Source organism: Vanessa cardui, chromosome 1 (assembly GCF_905220365.1).
Source record: "Vanessa cardui chromosome 1, ilVanCard2.1, whole genome shotgun sequence".
NCBI lineage: Eukaryota > Metazoa > Arthropoda > Insecta > Lepidoptera > Nymphalidae > Vanessa > Vanessa cardui.
Window position 1 is genome coordinate 15,428,409 of NC_061123.1, and position 22,092 is coordinate 15,450,500.

General features: G+C 33.1%; 1 protein-coding gene across 9 annotated transcripts in view; it reads left to right on the plus strand.

The window, feature by feature from the left end:
* Positions 1-22,092, plus strand: part of LOC124531960 (obscurin) — a 107,438-nt gene that overhangs the window by 17,992 nt on the left and 67,354 nt on the right. For 3 of the 9 annotated variants that reach the window (XM_047106611.1, XM_047106619.1, XM_047106604.1), the window contains exon 3: positions 16,142-16,257. In XM_047106611.1, the coding sequence (XP_046962567.1) occupies positions 16,142-16,257 (116 nt within the window). Of the gene's footprint in view, positions 1-11,249; positions 16,006-16,141; positions 16,258-22,092 lie in introns of those variants that run through there. The other 6 variants (XM_047106554.1, XM_047106563.1, XM_047106588.1 and 3 more) reach the window with 4 other exon arrangements.

Consider the following 22,092-nt stretch of genomic DNA (forward strand, 5'->3'; position numbering starts at 1 on the left):
ATTCCTTTATCGATGTTGTTACCGACGCATGTTTCCAGCTGTTTGAATAACAATCCTTTACATTTCAAACACCGAAGCGCCTGTTTCAAAACAAATGAAATCCAATTATAATTTCAACTCGTATCGCGTACGCGTCAAGAATTAGTGTTACATATAATTTTCCCAGAAATCACGTATTATTTCAACTGAGAACCGTCCGTCGACCCTGAACTAGTTAACTAATAATAAATATGTGCTCGGAATAGTGATATTTTGTAACTTATTGACCTTTTTATTAATAGTTTATGTCTGGAAGTTAAAATTGCGATTGTTTCATTTTATATTTATGAAGTCAAAAATTAAAAAAATAATGTCGTTAAATTTTATTTATAGAACAAATACGAGACATATCATGCGTAATTTTCATGAATTTATAGTAAAAACGATGCTGATTGTCTAACCAATCTCTAGCAGAAAACCTTCCAGATATATCATTAGTAAGGAGTATAGGATAGTGTAATTGCTTTAGACATGTATAAAGTACCTGAAATGTATATATGTATCTACACATGTACATGTACAATTTTAACACAAACATATTTTTCAAGTCTATCCCAGACACACACAATGAATATTTTTGTACATAATATAAACATGTACCTATAGATATAAAACAACAGAATCACGCATAATTAAATATAATGTTAAATGAAATACACAAATTTAATAAATTCTGAAGTTCAATGACAGTTAACAACTTTATAAAGGTTGATTTAATATTGGTAAACATTGAGAATAACCTATTTCAACTGGAAAATAGTTAAATAGTCACTGATTTGGTCATGGAGCAGTTACTGTTAGCCATTCTGGACCATAGTCATGCGACGACCTCCGTGGTCGAGTGGTGTGTACACCGGTTTTCATTGGTACGCCACTTCGAGGTTCTGGGTTCGATTGGGTGATGTTGTCTTGGGCATGGGTGTTTGTGGTACCGTCGTTACTTCTGATTTTCCATAACACAAGTGCTTTAGCTACTTACATTGGGATCAGAGCAATGTATGTGATGTTGTCTCATATTTATTTATTATGTTAAATTATATCAATATAGTTTAATTTACCGCTATCACTTTGAATCTTTACAAATGACGACGAAAACGACGAAGGCAAAACCTAGCAACAATATGTTTTAAATACAGGGATTTATTTTTAAATTTTATTTATCAAGTTCTTAATTTTTACTCATAGAAGACTCTTACTCATGTAGAATTGCCAATATATTGTATGTTTCAACTTTGAAAATGTACTTAAAAATTATTTTGATTACTTAAATTTTATCTTAAAATGTGAATATTAAAATTTTACTAATAGCTTTAATTATGTACGAAATGTTATCGCTCTATGTAGTTCAAATAAGAGTGAACCTCTTAAACTACAACATTATAATGTAAAGAAAAAAATCCAAGAAAACATCACCCCTGCTGACCCCTTTCACCAGCTAAATTATTTACAACCAAGATATCCATCAAAGTGGACACCTCCCGAATATTTTATCGCGGAGCAAATTTAGGGCGGGCAATAAATCCATAAAGAAATAAAGAGAAATGCGACCACAAATTTTTAAAGAGAACATCGTTTACTTCTGTCGTATTAAAATATTCCTAAAATACAATCTGACGGTCCAAAGTGAAGTTCAGATTATTTTGGTTGGTTTCTTTGAAATCGCACACCTGAACGATGTTTCGGGTACTGTGTCCTTGATTGCTGTATTTTAGGACTTGAAAACCTCGATCACATATGTTTAATAAACGAATTCTCTTTGCATTTTCTAAATTTAAATATGATTTGGTTGATTTCGATTGTGTCGTTAAAAGACGTTTTTGGCAGAAAATAACGGCAAAAACTATTGACTTATTGTTACTCTTATGAATGTCAGGCTTTTTTTCGCTGGAGAAACGTGCGTAAAGTGGGGGATGTGTGGGACTCGTGGGTAAACAAGATGACCAAAACACCGGAATACCCATTAAAAAACCAGCGGTACCCTTTCCGTCGTTTTAGCAGGCGTCACGGGATCGCTTATGAAAGTCAGGCTAGTCAATAAAGGGTTAAAATATTGATCTAAATAGAAACTTTACTTTTATTTTTCAAGAAAGCATTAGACTTCTGCCCCTCAGATAACACGTAAATTAGTCCTGGTCCAATATCTCCCCAGTCGTGGCGGATTGCAGTTCAATTTTAACGACACATATATTTATAATTTTATGTTAAAAATTATAAATGTCACTTACATTAGTCATATAATTAATGCATCAGGGATGTTTGGTGTTACTCAATACCGATGCATAATATAATATATTTATTAACTATTATATAAAAATGCTTTGTCAATAAATAAATTTATTTCACTTCATTATATATGAATGACTTATTGTCAGCACGGGTTGTTGGCCTTCTTCGAAAATAAAATGCATCTGCGCCAAGCTGTTGTACTTTACATGTTCTGTCAATGTGACGTTATGATGGCTGAATTTCAAACGTCCACTTTGATTAAGATAGAAGAGATTAAAATATATTTGTCTAATTCATGCATGCATTCACTGACTTTCACTTGTATCTTTTTCGAACTAGAAATAATAATTGATCTCATAGTATTTATTATCGATCATAATACTGTTCTATTATTTCAAATTATGCTTTAACTAGCTTTCATAGGGGTAAGGGATTAATTTAATCATTACTTTAAAGGAATATTGAGGATAAGTGCAACAAAATGAATTAATAGGCGGTTTTTCCGAACCGATACGACATGGGAACCTTAAAAAAAAAAGCGTACTCCTTTCTTAAAGGCCGGCAACGCACCTGCAAGCCCCCTGGTGTTGCAGATGTCCATGGGCGGTGGTAGTCACTTTCCATCAGGTGAGCCTCCTGCTCGTTTGCATATATTTATAGATATATATATTCAATGTCTGGTCTATTACCAACAATCCGTCACATTTATCGCTCGGTTTCCTTGTAACGTCGTCTCTGGATTAATGGCGCACACTCAAAGGGTTGTAGCGCTCCGAGATGGATTTACGTTCATATAATTAGTTTGGATTCGACCCAATTCGACGCAGTGCTACTTCACGTATCGGCTCATACGAAATGATTTATTGATGCTGCAGATAACTTGAAAGCTAATCGCTGTCCACAATCTATTATTACATTTATCAAAGTGCTAATTCTTGTTATCTAAAGTTAGGGGGTCAAATAAAATGGATAACATTGACTTCATCAACATTGACATTGACTTTAATATGAGACATCATCACATACATTGCTCTGACCCCAATGTAAGCTAAAGCACTTGTGTTATGAATCAGAAGTAACTACGGTACCACAAACACCCAGACCCAAGACAGCATAGAAAAGAAATGATAATCTACATCGACTCGGCCGGAAATCGAATCCGGCACCTCAGAGTGGCGTACCCATGAAAACCGTTGTACACACCACACGACCACAAAGGTGGTCAATATACGTATATTTTATGTAACTGTTAGATACATAAGCATTACCCCACTTCTGCATCGCATTATGTCACCAATGCTAGCCAAAAAATGCTTTTTTTTTTAAGTCAGATCTTGCCAGAACTAAATTTGATATAGTAACGGCTAAGTATAGCAAATGCATAAAAAAAAATCACTCAAATGACACTTTTTTTAATGTATGTAACTTTTAGAGATTTCAATGCTACATGCCTGCATGAAATATTTTTACTTTTAAACTGAGAAATAGGAGTGACGAAAACTGCCCAAGAAATAATGAGATTAAAATAAATTAAATATAATTTGAATAAAACAAAGTAATACAAATAATTTATTTTCTCATTATATTTTTTGTTTTATTTATGTCGAGATAATTGAAGCTTTTTATCTAAGCGGCAAGTATAAATTATATAAATCTATCTTAAAATTTCTACGAGACACGTTTGCAAACAAAACACTCTGAAAAAAAAAGTTGATATTTTAGTTATTCTAGGAAAACTCTAAATAGATGCACTACATTTAAGCCTGTTATTCACAACTAGGTCGCCTCTCTTTGAAACGCCTCCAATTTGATAGACAATCTCGTTCAAAGGAGACTATAATTTAAAGCCGCTTTAATACAAAATATTATTTTTGACATCTCATTTTTGATTTTGGACGAGTTTACTTTCATCTCTTATTTAGAGTATTAGTTGTCATTTTTGCCGCCATTATTATAATTGACAGGTGTCAAATTGACGTCGCTACTCCTATTCGGGAATATTTTTTAAGCGTTTCTTGGCACAAGTGAAAATTATACATTTAAAAATGGAATTAATTATTAAACTAACAAAAATAAAAATATATTTTATTGAATTTATTATTTGAAGTATGGTTGTTTTTTTTTATATAGATAAATAAATATTTCTTAAAGTATGAAACGAATATATTTTTTTTAATGTCCGTAAATATTCGCACCACTATTTTCTTTTTGTGCTAGGCAACGTTGTCATATTATAAAAATATAACAAACGAATAGACATAATAAACTATTCTTAATTGAGATCCAGGAAATTTTATCCAACCGGTGCCAATAATCTTTACTTTTCTACTCATGAATATAATAGACAAAAAGAATAAAACTAAGCTATTGTATTATGTGCAAATAAAAAATGAATAAAAATTTAAGAAATATCTTTACCGAGTTTTGGGTAGTAAACTTTGAGTAGTAGTTAAGGACAAGTTCTCAAAAATACACAGGTGCACTCGAGTTTAGGCGCAGACAGCTTGACACGTTTTTCTGGGCAAGAGAGCGTCAAACTGTCTACTTCCTAACTAAATGTCCTAGTTACGAAAGTCCCAAAACTATTTTAGTACTCCGTATTTAACCACAATGCTGTGAGGATATATTCTTCGAGAAGTACCAAGTTATAGGTATAGACGAGTATGTCTTATATTGCATATAATTCGAGATAAAGCTAATGCCAATTCAGGTGGAACTTTCCAAACGACCGTTGCCAATACACAAAGAACACGCAAACACACGCAAAGTTTATTTTAAAAAGATTTTTTGACTTCTAATTGACTTAAAACAAGACTCACGGCAGGTATTTTAAAAATGGGCATACTATCTTAGTTTACAGTGGAAACAAGTGATCTATGCTGGCTTCCTATATTCAATAAAAATACTAAAAACTATTGTTCACATTTTATTATGATTTTATAATATAAGAATCATATTTTCTTTTCGTTTTCCTTGACCGTAGGAAATTAATATCTCGTTCGTGGGATGATTTTTAGAAAAATATCTGTGATGTCTGTTGCGGGAAAAACAATTTGACCGCGTTATCAGGTAATGGTTTTGGGGTGAATCATTTATTTTTGCTTACTCGGAATATCGGTACTAATGAAAATATATGAAAACTTTCCTCGGGTGATCCACGAAATTGGTATTTCCCTGGAAAAATAGTGAATTGGTAGAGCAGTTTAGAATGAATTTGAAATTGGAGATATGTGTCCTTGTGTACAAGTTGCTGGAAAAGTGAATATTTTATGTAAACCCCTACCTCTTTCTCTCTATATTTGTTTCTTTCCTCATCTTTTTTAATTTCTATAGGATTTATTTGTGTACAATAACGGGTATTTTGATATGACTTGAGTTTTTTTAAATAGTTTTTTAACATTAACTTAATTAATTTACAAGCTACTCCAACGTATAGATTGGCTGGCTTTCAATATAACACAATTAGGTCTCTTATAGAGTTTATTGTATAACTTAAAAAAATCTATTTACAACAAAATAATCATTAAATCCTTTTTCAAAAATTTGAGTAAAATAATGACTTAATCTACAATTAATTAAATGATTTCTAGGTAATTGTAGAAGAATAAAATTTCGTAAATTGATTATTATTACAAATTAATTATAGGATACTGTTAATGTAAATACCTCAGAAATTGATAAACAATTCCTATTTTTAATACGTTGTGCTGTTTTCCTTCTGAAAATTCTGTCTAACCGGAAATGTTTCGAATAGTTGAGCTCTTGTGCTGATGTTTACAATTACTGAAAGATACTTCATTTGTTAAGATTTAAAATTATGTTATGTAGAATAAAATGAACGCTTTTGTTCACTGCTGTGAGGTATTAAAATCTACATCCATCACTCGTAAGTGATATAGCAACGTCGCTACTGACTGATAATAATCGCGTAGCTTTAAGAAATAACACAGATACATTAAATATAGAATGGATATTTGTTCATGGCTTAGATATATTTTGCGATTTTCTTTTGTTGTGGATTATAATAACGGGTACCGCTAATAATAATAGCAACTTTATTTCATCGTACAAAGTTTTTTGTCCTATGTTTTATATTTTTCATATTTCAAACTCAAACTCAAACTCAAATTCCTTTATTCAATATTAGAAGCATTACACTTACTTATTGATTGTCAAATAAACACTACCACCGTTTCGGAAAATGGAACACCCTGACCTGAACTGAACCGGCGAAAGAAACTCAGCGGGTCTTTTTTTTGTTATTTTTTTTTTGTCAAATTAATAAGGTACATAATAGTATATGATTAGAAATAGCCAGGAGGCGATCGTTTCATTCCCAAGGTGTGCTATCAAACATAAACTCGCTAATTGTATAGTAACCTTTTGCACACAAGCGTTCCTTAACAATTTTTTTAAATTTGGCAACAGAAGCATTTTGAACGCTTTCTGGGATCCTGTTGTAGAAGCGTATACATTGCCCCACAAAAGAGTTACTGACTCTATGCAGTCGAGTAACAGGAGTAACAAGATTGTGTTTTTTTCCTTGTACCAATGTTATGAGAATCACATTTTCTCATAAAAACAATTATAGAGTAAAATTAAATTACAAAATTAATTAAATTTTTCGGAAAGAAATATATATTCTACCAAAAAAAACCGCAAAAACTCAGTAGCTACTCTTTTCCGCCATTTTACCACACTTTTTATGTCTAATATAATCTTATATTGAATAATATGCCATAATTATTAATGTTTTTTGACTTGACCTTATTTTTTTAATAGGCCAAGTTAATAAGCAGTGTCCTAGGACAAATGTATTAACTTTGCGAAGTCGGAAACTTTATTTGTTTGCCTTTCTAAACAATGATTTACACCGTCTCTTTCTAAAAGTGCTATATTATTGGGAATATTATATATTATATTGACGTTAATTATCCCATTTATTGAGAGTGGTAGAATTACCAACGGATACAGCGGTGACGTTCGATGTGGAAGGAGTCACAAGCAATTAATAATATAATAAGAGCATGAAATTGTATATTGTATATTTAAATTGTCATTGATTTCTCAAACCGTAGCGTGAGTCACAGTCTGCGAGCAAATAAAAGTGATATATGAGATTTTGATCTCGCGATGACAAAGTGAAGGTGAGATGTTATCTATTTAGAAAATATCCTCCGTACTCTGCCAAGGTCAAGATTTGGTGTATCCGTTTGTCAAAGATTTTAGACGTAGATGTTACGTAACTGGTAAGAGCAAATAGTCACTGCGTCTACGCTTCCGTTTTAGGGTGTTCGTTGTCACGCGTTAGGCAAGAAAAGTAGCCTGTCTTTTCTTCTAGTTCAAGTTTGCTTCATACCAAATTTCATCTAATTCGGTTGGGCGGTTTGGTCGTGAAAGAGCGACAGAGAGACAGACAGACAGTTACTTTAACAAAAATTGTAAAAAAGGTTATTTTGGTACATGTATCGTTAGATTAGACATTAGAGCATAGATGGCCTAGTGGTTAGAATTCGTGCATCTTGACCGATGATTGCGGGTTCAAACCCAGGCAAGCATCGCTGAATTTTCATGTGCTTAATTTGTATTAATAGTTCATCTCGTGCTCGGCCGTGAAGGTAAACATTGTGAGGAAACCTGCATGTGTCTAATTTCATAAAAATTCTGCCACACGTATATTCCATCAACCCGCACTGGAACAGCATGGTGGAATATGTTCCATACCTTCTCCTCAAAAAGGGAGAGGAGGCCTTGGCCCAGCAGTGAGAATTTTACAGGTTGTTGTTGTTGTTGTTGTTGTACATACATATGTATTGAGTAAAAAAGGGCTATTTTAAAATTGCAACCAGACACTCCAATTTTATTATATATATGAAATCTCTCTGTAACACCTATTTAATTAAAACTTTATAGGTGTTATAGTTTCTGACTTTAACTAAGTAAAATGGGAGTTTGAATTTTGTACTTCTGAAGCAGTAGGTTGAAGTAGTATTATATCTATATTAATATTATAATTGTGAAAGTAACTCTGTTTGTCTGTTTGTCGCTCTTTCACGACCAAACCGCTGAACCGAATTGATGAAATTTGGTATGAAGCAAACTTGAACCTTTGAAAAAGAAAGGCTATTAGATACTTTTTTTGCCTGAAACGACAACCAATATCCTATAACGCGAGCGGAGCCATAGGCAAATACTAGTATTTTATTTATAGTCAATGATCCATAAATAATATTTCGCCACTGAAAAATATAACGAAGTCACCTCGTTTCTAAATATTTCGCACAAAACACTGAAATGTTTGCGAACTTTCTCGACGAACAGGTAAAACATTGGGCGGACAGAAATAGCCTCTCGCTCGCTTAAACTTGAAGGTCCGGTGTTTGAGATTCGTAAATACACGACGGTTAACCGACGCGAGGTTAGCCGTCCGAGCCGTCAAGCGTCACGAATACATAAATATTTATATAATATATAATGTTTTCTCGCACTTCTCGCCCATGAGTTGTAACTTGCAGATACGGTTGTTGACCCTTATTTATACAAAGGTTATAGTTTGTTGCCAAATAAATATTTGACAACATCAGCTGCATTACGCTGATCCCAATGTAAGTAGCTAAAGCCGATTTTTGTGGAAAATCAGAAGTAACGACAGTACCACGAATACCCAGACCAAAGACGACATAGAAAACTAAAGAACTTTTTCTAAATCGACTCGAATCGAACCTGGGGCCTAGGAGTGGCGTACTCATGAGAACCAGTGTACACAAAACTCAACCAAGGAGGTCGTCAAAATATTTATTTGATGAATAGTTTAACTTTGCATAGTTATTTAATAAAAAATAACTATTTAAATTAAGTTCTTAAATACAAATATGAATTTGAAATAGTTTCTTTATTAATCTTGACCGTTTGGAATGGTGGCAAGAGTGTTAGTCGCATTTCCCTGTTGAATAGATAGCTCCGATTTTATTATCAGTTACAGCTTATCTATCTTGAATTTTCTTTTCACAATTAAGGATTCGTTCTATCACTAACCAACGATAGATTACTTTTCCTCTCACCTATCTAAATTTCTTCGAATCTTTTGTTTTACTATAAACACTATGTTTTGTCGCATTCAAAACTTATTTTACTAAAGTAAAGAAACAATCTGGTAAATTTCCAACTACTGGGCTACGGCCTCCTCTCCCATTAAAGAGAAGGTTTCGAACATATTCCACCACGCTGTTCCAATGCGGGTTGGTGGAATGCATAGATGGCTGAATTTCAATGAAATTAGAAATGCAGGCTTCCTCACGATGTTTTCCTTCACCGCCGAGCACGAGATGAATTATTAACGCAAATTAAGCACATATATATAGTGGTGCTTGTCTAGGTTTGAACCCGCAATCATCGGTTAAGATGCACGCGTTCTAACCACTGGGCCATCTCAGCTCAATCTTATATTATTTGAAATAAAAAATTCTATCACTAACATAACTTCTACCATATTCCATAACTAAGAGAAATTACAGCGAACTATTATCTATTACTACTTATTAGAACTATTATCTATTATCAAAAGCCAATGTTTTCATTGTGCTTCGTGTGACTAAGAGTAACTGGGAACATTTATCGTAATGTTGGTAAGCATGATTTGTTCGAAAGTTTCTATATCTAGTAAGCTGTACGTCAAATCAAAATAAGTTTTGATTCATGTAGGCTTACGTAGTAGTCCTACGCCAAGTATGCTATGAGAACTTTTGAATCGTTGTTTTACAGAACTGTATAAAACGTAAAGATTCCACCGGTTTAAAATGTATATTCTACCGAGCAGAATCTGCAAGAAACTTTACTTATTCTTTTCCAACATTTGAAACAATTATATCTGTTAAATTTAAAATATCCATGTCTGAAACTCAACAAGCATTAGAGCCACGCTGTTATATCGTCTATATAATCTTGAATGGGATAGCACGCTTTGGTATTATTGTTTTTTGCTGCTTGAATCTATGAATCGGCAAAATTAAAAGATTAAAAGCTTGTAATAGTCAATATAATATGGAATAATAATTATATAATATAAATATTAAATATAATTATTGTAGAAAGAGAGACAGAGAGAGAAATAACCTGTCTTATTGGCCGCCACATACTACAAAACTAAACGACGAATTTTATTATCTGATTAATGGATGTTTGGCAATAAAAACCAGTTCAGCCAGCTAGCTCAGTTTAGCTAAGTTGCTCAAAGCACTAGTTTTCAACGAGTTTACGAGTTTTTCATAACGAATGAAGAAAACTTTCCATTTAAATTACACGTAAAACTATATATCATATTAATGAAGTATACAGGCGAAAACATTTAACAAAAGTTTAAGCTATAATTGCAAGATTTTTTCATAAATTTTATACTCGTCGTGACTGCTTTGGGCTGTTACTGTAAAATTTTATAGTGCGTTGATTCGATTTAATTTTAACTCGATGGTTCATTGTTTATTAAATCGATTTCGGAATCACGTTTAGACACAGAATCTACGTGTGTCTTGTCAAATACTATTTCTGATGATTTTGATTACTTTAAACAGAGTATTATTTTGCTAAATGTTTTGATGCTTTGTAAGTACATAAATTTCAAGATTTGAAAATGTTTCTTTTTCCAGTATATAAATTATCATAAATAAGATAGAAATATCTTTCTTTTCGAAATATGCCTGGCTACGTTTGTATACAAATGTTTACGTTCCACGGGCACGTTGAAAGACGCAAACGCTTTGATTTCATAATATTTTAACAACACAACGAATTTATTTTACTTTTACATTCACTCCCGATGAAAGACAGTAAGTGAATATTTTGGTTGTTTTTTATCGTGAAATCGTGTCATATATTCTGCGTAAATAAATACGTCTCCCTTTATGATTATAAATAACTCCTAACCGGAACAATATACGGCACACCGTCTCGCGCGGCGAAGGTGCAAACCGACGCGAACTGTAAAGCCCTGCGCCGAGGCGACGCTCCCGCAGTCACTTCGTAACCTCCGCCACAGACGCACGCGCACCTTTTCCGCCGCGATAACCACGATTATATATTAAAACGATTGTATTTTTAAAACCTGCTTCGATAAAGTTTGTAAACAAATAATATTATGAAAACGTAATCGGATTCGCGATGTCGTTCTGTAGGATAACCGGCCGCAGCCGAGGGCTGCCTAAGCCGAATTACTTTCCGCTTCTTGCGCCAATCTCGCCCGCTGATGCGAAAAGATGTTGCAGGATCACAGGGAAATCTTATGGATTACCTTCACATCATTACATTCCAGTTTTACTCACAGCGAACTCCGCTAAGACGAAATGTAAAATAACTAACGTGTCGGGAGAACTCGGTCCTCATCATTACTCGCCCGAAATTAATTATGGAAACAGGAAACATGAAATTCTTCCGGATTATAGATATATATTTCCGATTTTGGATGGATCAACTGACGCTCAAAGAGCTTTGATGGAAATGCTTTTGACAAAACAAGTCGCTGACGACAAAAGATATGTGTATACCGTTCAAGAAAGAAGATGTAGTTTAGTATTTTCCGCTCGTATGGAAGCTGCAGTGCGCGATGGTGATGTTCGTGACGTTATGCTCGCTAAGGATTCGGATACTGTTCTTATTAAAACGAAACAAGGTCGTAGTGTGTCTATGGACTTTAAAGACTTCACGGAGGAAGTGGATATTTTTGAAGGAGAGGGACCAAATGCTGAGGTATTAAGACAAAGAGAAGCTGAAGAATTAGAAGAAAGAAAGAAGAAAAGGAAACGTGCAGCAGGATTATCGTCGATGAAAAAAATATTTGAAAATAAAGAAAAATTGGCTGAAGTGCAAGAATTAGAAGAAGAAAAATTACGTCAAGATCGCTTAGCAAAGAAAGCCAAGATGGAAGAAGTTAAACATGAAAAACATGATACAAAAAGTTTTTCGTGTAATAATTTTGATCTTAATCATATGCGTTCAAAATCGAGTATTATTAGGTGTAGTGGAGACTGGAAGGACCAAATGCATCCTCTTATTGAAAATTGGGACTGGGATTTATTTGAAAAGGAAATTAAGAACGAATCTTTCACTCCTAAAGTAACCAGTTTACCATCTCCTATCAAAATAACACCCTATCATTGTGAAACAGAAATTTATGAAGTGGATCGAAATATTTGTGATGTGTCCATTACCCTTGAGAGTGTTCCCTGTGTTAACCCCTTGAAACCTATAAAATCGCGTCCATCCGAAGAAGTTTTATCCGCTGTAACTAATTTATCTCAAGAACGTCTCGTGGAAACTTCAAATGTGACTGAAAAGTTATTGGAATGCAATAAAATTGATATGTTACCAGCAATAGAAAATTTACCTGATGTCATCAAAAACATTAAAAAGGGAAAAAAAGAGAAGATTGGTAAAATATCTGGTCTGACGTTAGATATAGATAAAGCAAAGAAATTTATTCCTGGTCAACATGTAACTACACCTCAGGGTACTATTTTTATACCTGGACAGACAGTAGAAACACCTGCTGGTCCTTTGTTTGTCCCTGGGTTAAGTGTAAATACCCCTGCCGGACCAGGCCTAATTCCTGGACATTTCATAAATAATGAAACTACCAACGAGCCGTTTTTCCTCGTCGGGCAAGTATTACAGACAACGAATGGAGATGAATTTGTTTGTGGGCAGACTGTTAAAAATAAAGACGAAACCTATCGTTTTATAGAAGGACAAACTGTATTGTCAGAAGAAGGTGTCAAATTCGTACCAGGAAAATCTATTAATAATGGATCAGAAGATGTATTTGTTCCGGGTCAAACTATAATGACACCCGATGGTGTACAGTTTATTCCCGGCCAAACGATTGTAGAAAAAGGCAATGTTATTTTTACCCCAGGACAAAATGCCAAAATAAATAATGAGTGGCAGTTTATTCCAGGGCAAGTTGTACATCAAGACGATGAATTACATTTTATTCCTGGGGCTACATTAGCTACACCAAATGGTCTTAAATTTATACCGGGGCAAACAGTTACCACAAATGGAGAAACATTGTTTGTCCCAGGTATAACGAAAATGGGAGAAAATGACTTAGAATTCGTTCCCGGAACTACAGTTGATACTATTGACGGTCCGAAATTCATTGAAGGACAAATCGTAACATCAGGACACAGTGAAAAGTTTTTACCTGGTAAAACAATTGTGCAATCAAATGGACATGTCGACTTTTCAGTCGCAAAGTCGATCGAAGATATAACATTCACAGAAAGCACCCCAACAGGGTTGCCAATTGACATTAAAACCTGTTCCTTATCCGAGGAATCTTTATATGTCTTCGGTCATATGGTTCAAACTTCGAATGGTATAGAATTTTATCCTGGACCTAGAATACCAAAGTTAGATGGTAAAGTTGTTCCTGGGCGACTCGTTAAAAATGAAGCAAATCAATCTCGTTTCGTCCCTGGGATGATGGTTGAAGGTATATTCGTTCCAGGACAAATTGTATTCACAGAAAATGGCGAACAGTTTGTTCCTGGTCAAGTTGTAGATACAATTGACGGTCCCAAATTTGTTCCTGGTCAAGTAGTAAATACAAAAAGTGGACCCAAATTTGTTCCTGGACAAACTATTCATACAATAGATGGTCCTAGGTTCGTGCCGGGGCAAATTATTGATACAAAAGCTGGACCTACTTTTATACCCGGTCAAGTAATATCTACTGAAGATGAAGGCTCAAGATTTGTCCCAGGTCAAGTCGTAGATACTGATGAAGGACCAAGATTTGTTCCGGGTAGAGTTATAGAAACAGATGATCAAGGAGTTACTTTTGTTCCTGGTCAAATAGTGCAAACACCAGAAGGTCTTAAATTTGTCGCTCCTGACTTAATCGAAGGCGAGGAAGGTTTGGAATTCTCAGTACAGAGTTTTGTTGTAACGCCAGAAGAATTAAAATTATTAAAAGTGAAAACTAACCCGAACGATACTACGTCCACTAAAGGAGAGTTAACCATTGATACAAAAATGTTAAGACAATTATCTGAAGCAGGTATGTCGATTGGAAGACAAGTGCCTGCAGATTTACCAGCAATTAATGTGATTTTAAACCAAACTAAAAATGCAGAAACTTTAAAAGCTTTCGTTACTGACTTTGGTTTAAAAGATGAAGTAGCAAATCAGTTAATGGATGTTATTAAATCTATTATAGAAATGAGCGTTCATTTGAAGTCTGAAATTAGTGTTAATCATAAAGAAAACGGACTAATTGTCGATGGAAAGAAGAGTAGAGCAAACAAAAAAAGAATGGATGAGATCAATCGTATAGATAATACTGAAGATCAAGAACAAAATACGCGTCAAGAGAAAGTGAAAAATTCGATAGCAGCCGCCGTTCTTGCAGCTTTAGTTACAGCGGAGCAATATGAAGAAGTAAACAATAATAATGGAAAGGAAAAATATCATCATATCTTAAAATCGATTGATACGATTTTGGGAAAAGCAATTGATGAGGACTTCGTATCTGCTATGTTCAAAGTTCTTCAAAGAGAAGAAGACAAAGAGCTACTCGGCGAGGCAATTGTAGAAAACTCCACAATTCCCAAAATGGAGTTAATTAAAATCGCTATAAACAATGCCTTAGATAAAAATTCCCTTACCCAAGAACAAATGATTGATAAATTCAGTGAGTTTTTAAGTCAAGAAAATGAAGTTATTGGTCCTGCATTTAAAAATATTTCGAAAAATGATCCAATATTGCTTCATCAAATAATCAATAATATTTCTGACTCAATATCGTTTGTCAAAACCGATCATGATGCTACCGAAGCTTTACAAAAAATAATAGTTGCAGCTGTACAAGAAAGTAGTAACAAATCACTGGAGAATGTGTTAGATGGTTCTAATAAAGAGTTGTTAAAGGAAACAATTATTCAATCTGCTGGTCTCGCAAGAGTGCTAGGATTAAGTAATGTTGCGAAAAGACTATTGTCTGTAATTGATAACGAGCAAGGCTTAAGGAAAATTGAAAGTGATGATGAAAGCATGACTATACTAAGAAGATTGACTGTTATGAGAAAACTAGCAGAAGAGAACCCGAGTTTGCATTCAGCGATACGAAAATTAGAAACAGATGCAGAGCTTGCTCGCACAGATCCCAAACTCAGAGATTTGGTACGAGAAAGCGCTGCGCTTATGATCGTTCCAGAAGAACCGCCATTATTAACATCAGAAGACGTTCCATTGAGCTTACTTCAACCTGAAAATAGTCTTGCAATGGAAGATTTTCTGTTTCAACGAAAGAAACATCCGGGTGCTTTGCTAATCATGAAAAAAGGTTTACAAGCAGTTGTTCCACGAGAGGCCAGTCGGGCTGTATTGACTGGTCAAGTGGCTTATACAGTACTTGATGAAAATGGCATTAGACATTTTGAACCTTTACATGTTTTCTCGGCTCTTAACTTAAGTCAACCTACAGCTCATAGATTTAGTATGTACAGCTGTCCTGTGCTAGACGATAATGATGAAGACCTTCAAAGTTTTACCGGATACTGTAACATAAGTCAAAATCAAAGAATTACAAAATACGGTGGCTTTAATAAAAAATATAATGGTGTACTTCTTGATAGAGAAAACACTCGATCTAGAATGGCAAGTCTCAAAAATACACCGAGCTATGAAAGATATAATTCTAGGTCATTGACAAGATCTAGATCTACTTGTAGCAGGAGTCCATCTAAGGTAATTTAGAAGATTTCAGACACCGAAAATTGCGAATAAAATGTATACAAAACAATTAAAAACCTATTGCTACAATATAGGGTTTTATAGTGTTACAATATCGAAATTAAAAGTGTTTTTTTTTCTGTTGTTGTAGGTCGACGATGTAGTCGTGGCAACAGCCGACTACACAGCGGCGGGTGACGACGAGGTCTCTTTAAAGGCTGGAGATATTGTAGAGGTTCTCGACACGAAAGCTGCCCTTGGATCAAAGTGAGTCACATATCTATATTGAACACATCCTTTCACACAGCTGTAACATACTATTATATGAGAAAGGTTTCTTGGTAAATGAGATTACAGTTTAAATAAGACTTGCACAACTGTGTTCTCATTGATTTTGATGTATAGTTCATTAATATATATTTAACCAAACGTTCGTGCGTCTTTTGAAGCTGGAGTTACTTACACTTTTTAACTGCACACCGAGAATAACTCACATGGCCTTACACAATAATTCATTCATTATAACAATTATTTAATACACGAATCTATTTCGAAACCATATCGTAAATAATCGATTTTATTATAAAGAAAATTTCTTCAACTATTTACATATATTCTCAAAAGTAAGTATACATTTTCGAATGAATTCTAAAACTATAAACATGAGTTTTATTTTAATTAATTAGGAATCATCATTTGTAGATTATTTTCTTTACGTTTTAAAAGTATAATTAGCATCATCAAAAATTGATTAATCTTTTTTTCATTTGTCATAAACTTATATTAAAACCGACATTTGGTTATGAAAGGCATCAATTATCCGCAACGCAAAACAGCGAGCTAAAATAGCAAATGACAAGACTTTATGAATTCCACCTGACCCAGATGCAAATAGAAAATACTGGAAATGCATTTTATTAACACACCAACGCGCCGGACAACGATACTATATAAATTTAGACGGGGTCGATGCACTCCGTTACGTAACATTCAGATCATTTTCTAAACATAAGCGTAATCACATGGTCTCGCTTAGCACCGAATACTACGTTTGATTCCATAACCTACGATTGTAGTAGTTAGTCCTAATCAATATACATCGTACAACTTTCATATCGCTTAACAAAAAATTGATCAATCATTACTCAGTAATAAAATATCATCTTTATCATTATAATATCATCCCATATCAGTATAATGATTCTCCATAATCATCAGATGACGTAATGAGAGAATAATTATTGATGCAGGTACAGAGGCCGTGTATATAGATACGAGAATCATTTCTTCCAGTCCAGAGGTTCCTCACTGGACTATGTTTTTAGTGTACCTACCTACAAAATGTATTATTACTGATCATTATAATTATATAAGAAGATATAATGACAGCGCAGGAAGACGGAGGAAGAGTCATGCTAACATTGTATATACCGCTTTCTGGCAAGAAAATGTTAAATTTAAGTTGTGTTCATCATATAAGTGTTGTGATCAATATTTACCTTGTGATAACTATCATTATGTATCATTAAGATATTATAAATATTACATGCTTTATCATAATTATTCAAACACATTGTATAACATTAATGAAGTCGCAAAGCTATGTATCTAATAAAGACAATTAAAGTTTTGGAGTTTCTTTTTAGTTGAATAATACGAAAAACATTTCTTTATGAATCATTTCCAAGAGATATAGCGCGGGATTACAATTCATATTGCAAATAAGATTTGATAGTTTTTTTTACATATTTATTTAACCTATAAACATGTTTGTCGAAATCAAAAATAAGGAATAGTTTTTACAATTTATTAGGTACTTGATTTCATTTTAAATTATGAATACCAAACAAGTGACATACAACATTCAACGAAATTAATACCTAAATAATACTACCCATAACGACAGCGATCAGCAGCTGTGCTATTCTGTTAGAACAAACTTCATATCTCGTTGAAATGTCGACAACCGACTTATAACGACACTCGATTTTGATACGTGTATCCTATAAATTTCATAATTATGATGATCAATGTCGCATATCAAATTATAACATTTAAAGCTTGTATTCTTCTGGAGGTTTAGAATTTATCTTTACAGAACACTTCCCATTTTTTGTAACGTCTTCAAACGCATTGTAAACGCAAAAAAAACATGAATATCAATGTTTCAATAGATGGTATGTTAAATTATTAAGGCAAAATAAAACCTACATATTTCCTAAAAACAAAATAGAAGCAAATTAGGAATAAATATATAATAAATATTAAGAATAAATCGATGTAGAAGTAAGAATCAATCTTGGTGTTAGAAAGAAGAAAGCTGTAGAGTCTAATAGGAACTTGTACTTACATATTTCTTGTGTGTATTCACGCAGTGTTACCATAAATTGTCCTTAAATTTAGGTCGTGAGGTAGACTAATAAAACATTCAGGCAGGAATATCCACAGTTAAGATACAGTAACGACACAGACAACACAACTGTGTGTAGTAGATTATCGAAGGAGGTTATCTTCAGGTGGTTAATACTAAAATTATTAATTCTAAAATTATAAAATGTATAGGCAGCCTTTTTGTCATTTTTATTTTATTATATTAATAAAAAAAAATATTTATGAAAACTCTTACATCCTCTAGTCCCAATAAATAAGTGACCCTTGTCTTAGAAAAAGCTTCGTAAGACATATTACCGAACTGTTTAAAGAAGAATGCATTGTTTCTTTTTTTAATTATAATGATATAATTTATGTAATGAGAATTTATGCAATTACTTCAATACAGACACTTTAAAATACGACTGTTAGGTTTATTAGCAAATTTTATTTAGGAATATAATATCGTAGTGCAAAAAGGAAAATCCCGTGAAATATAAAATGGCACATCGCCGGTGTTGGCGCTCTGCCAAAGTTGTTGAGACTAAGTTCTAAGAAACATTAATAAGATGACCGCAGGTACTTCAGATCTCATTGATGATTCACTATCCCATGGTTATATACATTTCAATAAATCAATTTATCAACAAAACACACATGTATTAATCTAATTGTACATTACTAAAACATTTACTTACCATTACCAATATTTGGCACAAAAATAAAATTTAAGATAATTATTTTACTATTATCATATTATAAGTATACTTTTAATAAATCGAAAAACAATCTTAGATAAAAAAATTAATTCAACAACATAATAAATATAACATTTCAAATAAATAATAGGCGACATGTCTATTATGTACCAGTAAGTAAATAAGTTTATATATTATACCTAATTTTAGCCTCCTGTATGGCAGCATCAATAGCATCATCTGTTTTTATAAATGAATAGTTTTTTTCAATATACTTACATTAAACTTATAAAAAAATAAGCTGCGCAATACTTAGAACTTTTCTGTATATTCTTGTATAAGTAGACACCTCTCAGTTTCACCCACTTCACAAATTTCAGTAATGAGATTCTGAAATGCTGACAACTGACTTAAAGTGATACGCCATTTTGGAATGTATCACTACATAGTATAAAACAAAGTTGCTTTCTCTGTCCCTATATCCTTATGTATGCTTAAATCTTTAAAACTACGCAACAGATTTTGATGCATTATTTTTTAATAGATAGTGTGATTTGAGAGGAAGTTTTTTATATATGATAATGGATAATTCAGTAAAGAAACACTGATAATTTTAGAAATTTCCACTGTGATGTCTCATAATTGCATCCGCGCGAAGCCGGGGCCGATCGATAGTATCTTATTATATAAATTTTATAGTAAATTTCTAATTTAACATTCTGACATGTTAAACTCGTGTTCTGCGGTGAGATTCGAGTTTCTTGTTACAGAATAGTCCCTCAGTTAATGAGGTGACAAGCGTGATTTTCACGTTCTTTTGTTTTGATAAATAGAATACGTACATAAAAATCATGTAGACATATAGGTAAGTCGGACGAGTCGCTGGAGTGAATCTGTGTCGCTACCGACGTCACATCGTTTCTGGGCCAGCTTGAAATAGCACACTGATGAAACTTGGGCTGTAAACTTGACAGTTGTGTTTTTTTATTGACTATATTGTTAAAGGTATTTGAAACCATAAAAATTAAGTTCTTTTTTTAAAATAATGTTAAATAAATACATTATTGAGACACACACAAATATTGTTTGTTTTTGTTATAAAACAAAGTCGCTTTCTCTGTCCCTATATCCCTATGTATGCTTAAATCTTTAAAACTACACAACGGATTTTAATGTGCTTTTTTAATAGATAAAGTAATTCGAGAGTAAGGTTTTTATGTATAATACATGGACAATATAGCAAAGAAACAGTGATAATTTTAGAAGTGTGTAACGTTACGTCATAAATAAACAAATTCTGTACTATATTTAGTATCAGTATTGCACCCGTGCGAAGATGGGGCGGTCGCTAGTAAACCTATATGGCATACGTACATGACATAAGTAGAATATATAGTACCTACATATAACGATGTATTTATGTACATTATATGTTAATATAGAACAGGAATGACGCTCCAAAAAATGCGATTTCAGTCAACAGCATCTTAAAATGTCATTAGTTATCGTCCAATATCCGCGATTTTGCTGCCAAATTATTTAGGAGCTGATGCAAGTCTGGCCTTATTCAATTATAATAAACAGCCAGTTTGAATGTCTTCTGGGATCCTGTTGTGAACGCATATACATATATTGCCCCACAAAAGAGTTATTGATATGCAAACAAATAACGGGAATAATTATTTTGTATTTATGTGTCTCAGAAAATCATTTCTATCATAATATTACAGGCGATAAAAAAATAGCTTAATTAAATTAATGCCTCAATGATTCTTCAGCTCCTAAGTTACGCACTGTGACCAATGTACAGATATATTAAATTAAGAAACTATTGCAACTATACAAATAGGAAGTTATATATACTTAAGTAACCTAAATAAATGTGATAAACAAAATACACGCCTAGGAACTTAAGCTTTTTTAAACGACTTCAAAAAAAGGAGGTTATCAAATCAACTGTATTTTTTTTTTGTTAATGTTTGCTACCCATAACTTTGAAGTGGATGAACCGATTAGATTTAAAGTTGATAAATATGTTAATCAGTAGAAAATTTGGTTATTAAATAGTAGAAGTATACGCAATTATTTTTATTACTTTTTTGTGTATTATTATTATTTGTTTGGAAATTGTGTTTTGTTTGAAGTCGGCTTTTTTTGTTCAAAATTTGGTTTCTTACATGCATGGTTTCGTTTGTAAAACTTATCTTCGGATAAGAACAGAATTTTATCCTTAAGTATCAAAACAAAAATGAGAAAATAGTTAAGTTACATATAATGAAACTCTGAACCGTAATTTTATAACCTACTATTGTAATACGTCATAGTGACGTCACACTAACGACTCTCCTCGAAACTATTGTTAAATTTAGCATCTTAAACAAGTATAGAACGACACAACCCAGATGTAGCATCGGTAAATTCAATAAAACCGATTACTGCCGATTTATACAACCAATAGAAGTAGCCCTATCGCGCCATTCGACGCTATTCATCGCTATAGATTCTCGCGTCAGTTCAACCCGAGAATGCAAGTGCATGTAAATCGACGTGTCAAACTGACAAATATATTATAGGTCATTTGAAATTACAAATAGATCGATTTTACGAATTTTGCCGATGGTACATCTAAGCTGTGTCGTACTATACCTCCTTAATGACAAACATTGTATTCTTCTTTAGAATATCAGAATCAAAATCAAAATATACTTTATTCAAGAAGGCTTTTACGAGTACACAAGCACTTTTGAATCGTCATTTAACAACTATTTTAAGTGAAGCTACCACAGGTTAGTATACATATAAATACATACAAATACAGTCATGTTAGTAGACAATTATAAATGTATGAAATTAATCCTGCCTGGAAGTCTATAAGTATTAATTCCAACATTTTTTATCGTCTACATAATCTCGTACTAATTACTATGCCTTCTTTACGATTACATTTTTTACAAATGATTTCAATTTATGAAACGGCAAAGTTAAAAATGTATGTGGAATTTTATTATAGGCACAGAAATACATTTTTTATGGG